General features: G+C 38.6%; 1 protein-coding gene across 4 annotated transcripts in view; it reads right to left on the reverse strand.

Moving 5' to 3' along the window:
• The window catches only part of Frmd3 (FERM domain containing 3), a 256494-nt gene that overhangs the window by 102879 nt on the left and 140857 nt on the right, over positions 1 to 12758 (reverse strand). For 3 of the 4 annotated variants that reach the window (XM_047525696.1, XM_047525694.1, XM_047525695.1), the window contains one exon: positions 6290 to 6332. In XM_047525696.1, the coding sequence (XP_047381652.1) occupies positions 6290 to 6332 (43 nt within the window). Of the gene's footprint in view, positions 1 to 6289; positions 6333 to 12758 lie in introns of those variants that run through there. The other variant, XM_047525697.1, reaches the window with a different exon arrangement.

Consider the following 12758-nt stretch of genomic DNA (forward strand, 5'->3'; position numbering starts at 1 on the left):
TGTTATGCTTATTGTAAGTAATAGCACTTTTATTACATTTGGAAAACAGTTATAGTTGTTGTATTAGAAAGCTATGGTTTTGGAATATTAATCTTGTATATGAGGTGAAAAGCCACTACTAGTTGTATGTTAGGAGTGGGGAGGGAAGACACGTAGAGAGCTTAGAACAAATCAAGTTTGAGATGCTACCTAGATCTTTGAGAAGGAATCCAGCTCCCCTTAACATGCTGCACATAGCTGAACAGGGTGAGACCAGAGACCAGAGAAAAGAAATCCCAGAGCAACTGAGGGGAAATGTCCTGCTGGGAACCCTGGAGAGCACTAGAAAACTAGTAGCATGGTGTGTTTATGCACAAAGGAGGCCTTACCCAGTATCCACAGGCTTCCCTGAGGCTGAGCAGTGGTAAATGCAAGTAGATGTGCTAAAAGCTAAGAATCAAGAGACCCGGAGTAGGAAATATGAAGGGCAACATCTAGAGACTTGCTCACTAAGGTCACAGTCAGAACCACAGCCTCAGCAGCACCAGACTGTTGGGGGCTGTGCCATGCAGACGGCGCCTGATCACATCACTAGGAGGTTAATTGACATAAGCCGCACTCAGGTGATTTATCACTGGCCATATTCAGTTAAGTCCACGTGCACAACGTGTGCACAGGTGTTCCCGAGCGCACCTGCTCGGGCCTGCTCGTTTTGACCCTTGCCGTGATGGGGCAGCTGGCTCCTCGACTGATCGCAACTGGCATGGCCCGCCCTCCACCTCCTGGAGGGAATATAAGCAGGCAGTAGGCAGGGGCGCGACAGTAAGGAGCGAGAGTAAGGCGCAACAGTAAGAGCAGCAGCTAGCAGAAAGAAGCGGAGTAGAAGCCACTAGCAGAAAGGAAGAAGAAGCGGCAAGCAGATAGAAGCAGCGAGTAGGGGCAGCGGCAGAAGGCAGATCGCAGAGCGGAGAACTGAGAACACATCTTTAGGTTGCAGATCACAGATCGCAGTACGCGGGACACATCACTAAAGCACGTTAGGTAGACGCACCCTTAGTTCACAGGATGTAGGACGCACCTTTAAGAAGAAGCAGAACTAAGAAGATAAGATCTCTGAAAGTGTAGTCTCTCTCTCTTAAGCAAAGTATCTTTCTCTCCGATAAGCAAAGTCTCTCTCTCTCTCTCTCTCTCTCTCTCTCTCTCTCTAAGAAAAGCCTTTCTTCCTCAATAGCCCAGGGAACAAGCAAGTAAGGAAGCAGCTCAGAAATAGAAGTAGCTCTGTTTCCAGTCCACCACCCATAAAGACCCGTGCAAATTGTTGCTGCAGGCAATGACAAATACCCGCAGATTTGGCACCGCAAAGAGCCAGTGACACCAGACAGACACAAAGGTCAGGTGGGGCCAGTGACATCCAGAGATGATGAAGTGAAGAAAGAAGCCAGCACCCAAGGGACAAATCATATGAGACATGCCAAAGACACAGAGGACTGAACACATGACAGAGGCCCCTTACTACCACAAGGATACCTAGGTCCCTCCTACCTCATGATGCCATTGTGAGGAGAGAAAGGGAAAGTTCTCAATGTGGGAAATATACCCAATATGGAGTATGCACTGCTAAGTGACTATTTTTAAAATATGAATTGACTGAAAGAGATCAACTTTAAACCAGCACATCTTGAGCTACCCTGAAGTGACAAAATTAAACTTTTTGCCCTCTAGGTGCTCACAAACAAGTTGAATTGGATCATAGGGAAATGACATACATGTCTAAACATCCAAATTGTATGTAATTTTTAAGGCTTTTCATGCTAAGATAACTTGTGCAGTTACATAGATCCTGTAGAGCATACATCTATCTTTCTAGTGTGTGCCACTAGATGCTTGCACACAGGCTACATTCCACTGTTACAGGGTCAAGGCTGAAAGCTACAGGTTAACAATGAGAGCAGTCACTGTTAGGATGCATAGCAACATAAAAACCAAACATTCATAATATTTTGCTGCTGTTAATACTTTGTTTGCAAGCTACCTATTATCTGAGTACTCATGAAAAACAAGAAAAGAATCAACTCAGTTCATACTTGTACCTATGGACATGCAGTGGCATAGGAAAATAAGCAAGATATTCCCTCAATACTGCCCAAATTATGCAGTCTATCTGTGTGTTGACCTGATAGACAAGGCATAATAAAAAGTTTGACTTTAATGTTCCAACTCCAGATAGGATGAACTAATTGTAACTACTCTGAATATAATGGAATACCACTATAAAATCTGGGCAGAATATGTGCAGCTGCTATTTAAGGATTGAAAAACAAAAAACAGCAGACAGACATGAGTGAATAGAAGTCACAGAACCAGAATCAAGTTCATATCTTTTTCTCTGGCATCCCCTGGTCAGGACCTGGAAGTGGGCATCAACTCTGACAGAGAAAATTCCAAGAAAAGCTCCTGGTTACAACTTGAGGAGCAAGACAGGGAGTTCTGGCAGCAACAATAGTCACAGTGAGGGAGTTGGATATTCCTTTCTGGAAGGTCTGAAACCTAACTTCTTTCAGAGCTATGAAACTATTCCAGTTATTTATTTCATATTAGATGAGTTTTAGTAATTCACACTTTTTGAGGAATTAATCTATTTCATCTAAGCTGTCAGATTTACATGCCTAGAATTATTCTGTGAGGCCGGTAGTGATATCTCCTTTTCATTCCTGACATTAGTAATTTGTATCTTCTCCTTTCTACTTTCCCTCAGTCTTCCTGGAGGTTGAATAATTTTTCTGATCTCTTCAAAGACTAGCTTTTATTCTCATTGATTTTCTGTATTGCATATTAATAGACACAGCAACTTGAATGAATCTTATTATGCTGAGTTTAAAAAGCCAGTCTCAAAGATTACAAGCTGTGACATTCTCAGAAGACAGAACTACTGACATAGAACAGATCAGTGACTGTCAGTTGATGGGGGATTAACTATGAGAAGTTTTGGGGTGATGATACTATTCTTTTCCAGCTATGGTGCTAGTCATGAAATTCTACTTATGTGTTAAAATTCATAGGACTCTGCACCAAAATAAAGTCAATTTTACCAAATGTTAATTTAAAAAGCAAAATTTAGTGTCTCTCCTAAATTCAAAGGAGAAATAAGACTTTGATTTAAGTAGTATCCCAATTTAAAAATTTATACCTGATTAACTATCTAATTAATTAGATTTTTAATTAAATAAAGATTTCTCTTCCATCATGGATTTTATGTCATCATAAAAATAAACATAATTATTTCTGTTTTCAACAAGATTTGAGGTACAAGCACTCTCAAACATTAGTGGGAATAAGCTACAAGTTCCTTGAATGGAAGTTTAACACTAAAAAAATATAAAATGTGTATGTCTCTTGAGCCACTTCTAGGAATTTGTAGTACAGATTTACTTTCACAAGATGCAAGAACATATACAAGCATGTTTACTGCAGTATAATTTGTAACAGGAAGATGCTAGAAACAACATCCATTTTCAAAATAAGTAAATCATATACATGCATACAATTAACAACCAGAAAAATTGGTCTTAAAATAATGTCAGTCCTCAACCACAGATATTGCATAATCTCCAAAACTAATTATTAAAAAATAGCAAAGGGAAAAACAATATAAAGAGGTCAATGTCATCACTATCTATGAAAGGCCTTATATACTATAAGAGAATGTACAGATACCTAGACATTCCTGAGAGGACATGTAATTACCCTGATCACGATCATATCGCAATTGTATTACACTGTAGCCCACAAATATACACAATTAGCATGTGTCCATTTAAATTTTTAAAAATATGCTGTTAATAATAGTTATCTTTTTGGGTGGGCTTGGATATATAAGGGAAAAAGAAAGGATAGATTTGGTCTTCATTTTAAATCTTTCTTAACTGTTTGAAAAACCACCAACATGATATTGCTTTTAAAACTACTAATAAATAATAAAGCCTTTGTAACAGCATTTGTGAATCAGGACCACTGACCTTCAGTCAACCCTGGAAAACATCATTTCTAGGAAAACCCATAATCGGAAGCTCTTAAAAGGATCAGAGCAGAGCTGGGGGTATAGCTCAATGGTAGAATGTGTGCTTTATATGTGTAATGACCTGGGTTTGATGCTCCTACCAACAAAGGATAAATAAATAAATAAAGGATCAGAGCAAAGGACCTGAATGCCCACTACCCTGTGTGAGTCAGATGGGAAAGTGAGAAACAGTTTCTGCAAGGAATAACATACACATAGCCTAATAAAAGACAACAAGAGTATAATAGGTATGTCCCTACCTTAATAAGATACTGCCTGGGGCTTTGCAACAAGATCTTTCTGATAAATTCATGGATGAGTTCCCGGGGTTGGACTCAACTTTTTTGGGTTCACAACACATAAGCCTTAGTTTTAAATTTTCCCCAATTTACAGTAAAGTTAATATCTCCAGGATATACAAATGAGAACACAGATTCTTAATGCTAAAAGACATCATCAACCACAACAAAACTAGGTTTGTGATCTTGAAAAAAATTACATCATTTTTTTTGTTCATTAGTGTACTTAGTATCACGACAGTGGACTGAGTGATGGGTAAGACCCTTGCTAGATCCTAGAATCCGTGAGTCACCTGATCTGGTTTGGAAATTGACTTTTACACTATTCTTGTTTCCAGACTCAGATCCCATTTGTCATCAGATTGAAATTGGCCAGTGGTCAAATGCCAAACTTTAAATCATTTCTATAAAACATTATGTACTTTTAGTCAGTTTTTCAGATTTGCTTCATTGTGGAGACAAAACTCTTAAAGCAGCAAATTCCTCACAAGTTTTAAATATTCCACAATTTTTAAGTTTTTCCTTCTATTACATGTTTAACTACATTAAAAGATAAATTAATATTTCAAAAATTTCTATGACCCATGGGAAGAAAATCCATGATATTTAAGAACCAAAGTCAAAGAATCATTACTTAATTAAGTAATCTTAATAATCTGGCAAAGAGTTGAAATATTTTAAAATATATAAATAAAAATATAGACTTTTGGTAGCTAAGTAACAGCTGCTTTTTTCTCAAACATTAGTTCATTCTCATTTTCCTGCATATCATACTATATGAAGTCCCTGGGCTCTCTGTCCGTCTGTCTGTATGGGGATACATGCCCCAACTCTGTTCCAGCCTTGTCCCAACTCTGTCCTAGCCTCACCCAATAGCCTGGCCTCCCTGGACTTCCCACTTCTGTATTCGTTCTCATCTCAAGAATTCCTTCTTGCACTGGCCAGACAGAATTTGTTCCCAAAGGATTGGGGGGAGGCAGAGGAGGGATGAGGAAGAAGAATAAAGAAGGTTAAGGAATGCATATATTTATTGCTAGTTTGCAGCCCATGTTCAATCTGCAGCCCGTGTTTAGTCTCTTCTTTCTCCCACATGAAAACCCTGCCCAGAATAATTTCATATTTGAGAAAGAAAAGAACCCACTGAATGCTGATGGACAACATGATATATACTGATCTGATCTCTGGTGAGAAACTGATTTATCACCTACATTGCAAATTCCTGGGAAAATTGACATAGAGAGGGATAAATGGATTTGGGGAAGGCAATGCATTTCTGAGGTGCATTTCAGAACTTCTCCAAACCATAAATAAAAGCAAGTTGGCTATAGCCTGGTATGACTAGGACAAAAACATCATTCTCCCAGGACTACCCATCAATGCCTTCTTTACAACACCCCTGGTAGATGACCAAGGACTCTAGAGAGAAGGTATGTTCAGAACAACAGAACTTTAAAACAATTACCCAGAAAAAAAATTTTACTTCATTTTGAGAGCTGAAGGAGTGGAAAATAATAACAATATTTAGTAAAGTTATTGGTAAGATTTTAGTTTCCAAACACACCTGCTTCTTTCATCCCCCTCCAGACGGCACCCCTCACCCTGAACCATTTACTAGCCATACCCACAATGAAAAGGAACCAGGGTTCCTGGTGATTATGTTTAAGGGATAGTTACCCATCCAATTCCAAAGCTCCTATTTGAATATGAAATATGAGGGCAAGATGGCAGGGAGGAGAAGAGGCACAGAGAACAACAGGGCTAGTGACTGCAGCAGGTGCCAAGGTCAGAGAAAAAGGGGAAGAAGATACACAGCTCTCGCTGGGAGAGAGAAGCTCCTGCTCACCCACGTCTTTAACTCTACCCATTTTTCTCCTGGCAGGAGAAACTTTGTCAAGAAACAGAATCTACCTTTGGACATTTCATAACAAAAGTAAAACCAGAGATTGACACTTACATTTCATTTGCTTGGAGATGGACTTGTTAGGTTCAAGCCAGTGCTAGGGAGAGAAAAAAATAAAACAGAGATTGTGGGTCAATTCTTTTACTTAATAACTAAAAGGAATTCCAAGGTACAGCCCTGGTTCCATAGATATTCTTTAATGTTCCACCCTCTAAAGACCAACATAAACAACTGAACAATAATAATTACACAGACAAGTGTATAAATTACAGGGCTAACAGTTTCTGAGTAATATCTGAATCATACAGTTGCTAGAAGAGAAGGACAACAGAGAGATATGCACTTAAGTGAGATATTCTAGTAACTCTAGTAGACTCTTACGCCATTCTGGGAAAGCCACAGATGGCTAAAGCCACAGATAGCATTTGACATCCATGACCTCAAAGAGTCACAGTATGAACAGTATCAGCACCCAGTTCCTCTTCCAGACCAGCCTCCTCTAAGAGGGATATTGAGCCAAGTCAACATAAGCCCCATCACACACACAGATGATTTTTTCTTTACAGTAGGTGGGAACAAATGATTTTTAAAATCTTATTTTCAGAGGCTTGAAGTCATTAAGAAAAAAAAAAAAAAAATCAGCTCCACCACAAAACAAAGAAGCCAAAAATCTGAATAGTTCAGAATCATGTAACTAAAGGGTATTTTATTTGAAGAAGACACTAAACTGGTTCCAGTGGCCAGCTCACTCCATGCCACATACAAAGGTCACTTCAACACGCTGAGAGCCAAGCAGCTTTTGAAATCACTAATCATGATGTCCCTGAACCTGCTCAGGGAATGTCAGGAAGAGTCACTTTATGCATGCAGTTTATAAAGATGATAAAAAAGAATACCATGGGGAATCCTTCATGAGGTCAGGGAGTCCTCCCTTATGGGGCACCCTGCCTGCTTGATGCTAGAGAGGAAAGCAAGGAAAGAAACTTACCATCTGTTGAGCTCTTACACTTCACTCTATCTCCATTGTATCACCTAGTAATCTCAGAGTTGCATATTATCCTTACCGTTTGATGTAAACACATACCCATAAATTTCAGTAAAAAGCTAGCCTTTGTTGCCAGGTGCTCATCAAGAGTTTCCATGTGCTACCCTATTTAGTCCTCACAACCACTTCATTTATCAATGAGAAATCTGGGGCTCATGATGTGAAGCAACTTGCCTGAGGTCACCTGGTAATAAGTGGTAAAGCCAGCCAGTCATGCAGTGGGATTCCAGAGAGTAGCCCCTAAGCTCTCAGCTATGTGTCCTCCCAGACTGATCAGTCTGCACCACAATGCATTGTTCTCTTTGATGTACTTTCCTGTTTTTCTCTGAAGCTGAAAAATGAAGTGGTCAAATCAGTAGTTTCTAATGTAGGGTGTTAGATCTCTGTAGTCTTCAAAAGCAATAATGTGTTAACTGTTTCAACATTATGGAAAGTTTAACAACAATAACAAAAAAAAAAAAAAAAACCCATGTTGCACAGACAAACTTACACAGCAAGTTTCCTTGCTTCTGGCCAAAATTATATCAACTCATTCTGGGAGTCCTCATTATCTCCTTCTAAGCAGAAATTACATAGTTATAATTGAACCACAGACAACTAATTCATTATATCACTTACCAGTTATATAACCTTATGCAAAATGTTTAAACTCTGTGTCTCAAATTCCACAACTATAAAAAGGGAAAAGTGATAGTACCTACCTCATAGGACTGTTGTGAGGATTTAAAAAGTTAATAAATGTAAGACACAGTGCTTGGGATGTAAAAATAATAAATGTTTATTTAGTTTACTGAATAAGTACAATTTAATAGGTAGACCATATCTTTCAATATATAGACTTCATGGAAGAGAATAATAAAAGGGGTCCATCATGATTAAATTACTTTGCTAGAAATAAATAGGATAATTTATAACTAAGGCAAGAAACCAGGACAACCAGAGAGCAATACGTACTGCTATTGTCTCACAGAGGATAATCATCAGTCATTAACCAAAAATATCTGAAATATAAATGTTTTCTGAATGTTTCCTAGTTTGACATCTTTTGAACTCTTTAGCCCTTCTCTGTCAGACTTCAGCCTGTCACTCCAACTCCTCTCTGGCTCAAGGAATGACAAGTTAGTTCCATTTTGTGAGCCCACAGCAGGGCTGTGAGGAGGGTTCTAATACAGTTGAAGGCTCAGAGATGAGAGCCATGATGGATTGACTATATCTGCCTGCCACCATAGACTTACTGTGTCTATCATGCATATTTCAAAGGACTATAGGAAAATCATTTCTTCAAAGAGGACCAAACTTAATTTAAAACAACAACAAAAAAACTGACTGACATATCGCCCAAATCCTCTATTCTCCAATTCACCCAGGGGAATAAAAAGGCATATAACACAGTTTTTCACCAAAAAAATTATACAAGACTAAAAGTAACATTAATGGCCAACAGGAAAATGTGTAAACAAACTGATCTATTCGTATTCTGGATGATTCTGCAGAGTGTTTTAGGTGCGGTAAGTCTTCGAGTGTAACATAGATCACTTAAGGCACACTGTGGGATGAAAAAAGTGAACTGCCAAATTTATAACTATGGCTGTAGTTAGCACCCCAGGGGAACACTGTCCTACTAGACATCTGTTAGCACCATGGGAACTATAAACTCGAAGAAGTTCACAGTTCCAACATTCAATTGTGCTAGTTTCCTTTTGATATCTTTTTGTTTTGTGCTGTGATAAAAATCAAGTACCAAGCAAAAAAGTAGGAAAGAAACCGGCAATGAACATGGCAACATCCAAGTAGGGATCCTAGCACCACCCAACAGGTACACACCACACCTCCGATTAGTTAATGATTGTGGTTATTTTAGAATGAACTGAAAATAATATTTTCTTGCAATTTATATGTATTTAATGGCTACTAAGTTGTTAAAACATAAATACTTATTAAGCTATTTGGAGCTAACTCTTATTAGATAGAACTTTTATATATTTTCTTAACCTATGGACTCAGCAAAATAATTACTAAGACCCTAAGAGAGTCATAAATCAGGCAAGTTTAGGAAAATGTGAACTACTATATCAATAGTTAATGTGTTTTCTTTAAAAACACACACACATACACAAAACACTACCATATATTCAAAGAACACATACGCAAGCATCTAAATGTATTTTTCAAGACTGGGAGCAATATGCTGAAGTGATACCAGTGAGATGAATAATAGGTTTTATTTTCTTTGTCAAAGAATATCATGATGTCATTATTAATCTCTTTACATGTTTTGGTGCATTACATGAATAACTAAAAGTCAATTTTTAAAAAACAGAACATTAAGTTCTACTCAGAGATAAAGGTAGATTTTTGTGTAATTCAGACTCCAGAGGAAGAACTTCACACATTACAGACGGATACCAAACCCAGATAAGCACCTGGGATTAACATTTTGGCCAGGCCCAGGAGCTAACAGGCCTGGATTAAATCCCAACCTTCACACGAGGTAGCCATGTGACTGTGAGCAAGTCCCTGGGCTTCCTCACTCACAGCGTCCTCATAACGATTAAATGGGTTAATTCAGGAAGAAGCCCTTAGAACAGAGCAGAGCGTGTAGTGGAGGCTCTGTAACCAACAGTTCCATCTCGACACTGCTGACAGAGACTCCATAGCTGGTACAATGGCAGTGCTCACTGAGTCCCTTTCTGTCATTCTTTTCCCATCTCCCCACCTTACTTTCCCTTCTGCTCTACATTGGGAGATGTTATTTATCATCTAGACATAATACCAACTGCTAGCCCTTTGTCTCTCTCTTCATCCTCTTCTTCTTTCTTCTCCCTTTTCTCACTCTTCCAATTAGAGTTGTGAATTGGCCAGTGAGGTTGAGTCTGGGCTACACCAACAACTCCTGTCATTACTGGAGGTACAGATGGATTACATCTGTGTCAATAAACAACCATGATGTGGTGTGTTTCGTAATTAGATACAAGGCTTAGAATACTTATTGCATTTCTGTTTTCCTTTCAAATGCTACTTGGAATATATGCTATTTCAGTCTTAGAAAGACATAAAGACTGTTTCCTTATTGGAAACTGATTTTCCCTAAGAGGGACAGAAAGAAAAGTCTGACAACCAAATATCTGAATTTATGGCTATTTTACTATAGCTTCATTTCCTCAACTCTCATTTACAATAAAAATTCTAAAGTTTAAGGTCAATAAGACAACATCATTGGTTCTAAAAAATTAACTTAGGAAGGAAGATGAACCACAGGATTCATCCCTTAGTATTATGTGAAGATCCCAGGAAGGCATCTGCAGCAGATATTGTTAGGACTCAGCAGTCTTTCTCCTTAGGTTACTGGAAACCATCATAGGGTAGGGAATTCAGCCTCCCTAACCCATCTTGCCTTCTGCAAGTCAGAGTAGCTCTTAACTAATGACTGACAGGTAGGAGTATAAAATGCCTCTGCTACCTCACCACTTGTACAGAACTCTAAGGCATGACCAATTCTGAATCGAAAGCTCTCCTGGAAGACGGAGGAAGTTACCTCTTGCAGGACTTTGCCCAAGCTCACACACATACTTGCTTGGCCTCCTTACCTTCTCTGTCCCAATCCCCAGTTCCCCTACAAGTCTTTTCCTGGAAACAGTTCCAAATAAATCACTATACCAGAATTTTTATGCCAAGATCATCTTCTGGGAAGCTGACCTAAAGCAGCCTTCCTAACTCTCCACCAAAAACTGCACTTTCTATGTTTAAAATCCTTCCCTTAGAGCTTTATTCCTTGTTCCTTAAGCATAACCTTGGAAATTTGCACAGTCCCAATGAGGGGTCCTAATTTAAGAGGGCTTTTAGTATTGATAATCTACCCTGACCACATTTCAGGCCCTTTCTTGGTACCACTTTGGGAACAAATGAAAGGGGGGGAAAAAAAAAAGATGAGTAGGAGGGAGTTCACAAAGAAAGTTAAAAGTAAGGGGATTCCGAAACCTTCTGTATCCTGATTTTCTTATCTACAGTTTTGGTGGGGGAAGGTAGGGGACAGATTTGAGAACTGCTGGGATTCCTTCTGCTCAAATAGTACACATTCTATGAACCTGAAGGAGAAGGATATTGCCAAGTGTTCCCTCTTTAATTTTTCTAGGTCCGGCTGCACTGAGCCCTAAGAGATCATTTTTCTCTAACCCATCAAATAAATGATGCATATCTTTTGTACATTCTAATTTTGGCTTATTTGGGAGAAAAAGAAGGTGTGTGTGAAGTGGTGATTTGTGACTAAGTAAATTCATTTTTAATTTGGTAGTTGCTGAGACAAAAAAAAAGTTTCAAAAGTAAACAACATCTAGTTATCTTCAAATATTCAGTTTCTATTAAAATTAATTCAGCCTACGATTACAGAATAAATTAACTCACTTCTCTGTTATCTTTCTTAAGCCTTTGGTGCCCTAAAGCAGAGTAATTTATAGCCTAGAGAACTGTGTTAACTAATCCAGGGGGTTTTTAAAAAGAATGAATGCACCTTCTCTAGCAGGAGAATGTTTTTCTTCTCTATAGTAATCAGATCCAAAATCTAACCATTCCCATCATGGCCCTAAAAAGATGACCTGATTCTCACACACCCCCAGACAAAGCCCAGAGTAACCCAGGCCCTGCATTATGTAGACAATTTATGCCATTTACAGGTCATTTGGTCTCTGCTGAGGAAGAAAGAATGTTCTGGATGGTAGGTTAGAACTTGGCCCTTGTTGTTTACGTACCAATAACAATAAATTCCACTCCAGTTTCAATAAAATCTGACCACAAGAGCAAAAACAAACAGCAATAAATCTGTGAAGTAGGAATGCTTAAGTTATTGTCCATTTGGAAGTCAATCTATATAAGAAAAATTACATTGCTTTGGTGAAGTGTTTTTTACTCCTTTATTCATAACTGATTTTGTACTCCTGAGTCTTGGGATAGGCAAAATATACATGACAGGAGAAGAAACAGTATGAAACAGAGAAGGGGACATGCCTATTCAAGGAAACTTAAGCATCCATGCAAACACTCAGCAGTCTCCATCCCCCTCACTAATTTCAATGCTCTCTACCAGGAGAGGGAGGGAGGGAGAGAGGGGAGAGCAGAGAGGGAGAGAGAGAAAGGAAAAGAGAGGAGAGAGAGAGAAAAGAACCAAAGAGTAAATACTTTAGGCTTTGTGGTCATATGGTCTGTGTCACTACTCAGTTTTGATTTGGGAGCATGAAACCCATCCCAGAAAATACATAAATGAATAGGAGTAACCGTGTTCCAATAAAATTTTATTCATGAAAGCAGATGATGGGCCATCCTGACCCCTCGTATGCCAGTCCCTACCCTACATCCAAGAAATCCTGGTGTACTCTCAAAGAAAAAAATACAGTCATAGTCTGAAGATGGAACACATTTATTGTAAAAAAAAAAAAAAAAACTATTCCTGATTATCTTAAAGCACACTAAGATAAGGGAAATTAT

The sequence above is a fragment of the Sciurus carolinensis genome, chromosome 14 (genome assembly GCF_902686445.1).
Source record: "Sciurus carolinensis chromosome 14, mSciCar1.2, whole genome shotgun sequence".
In the NCBI taxonomy this organism is placed as follows: domain Eukaryota; kingdom Metazoa; phylum Chordata; class Mammalia; order Rodentia; family Sciuridae; genus Sciurus; species Sciurus carolinensis.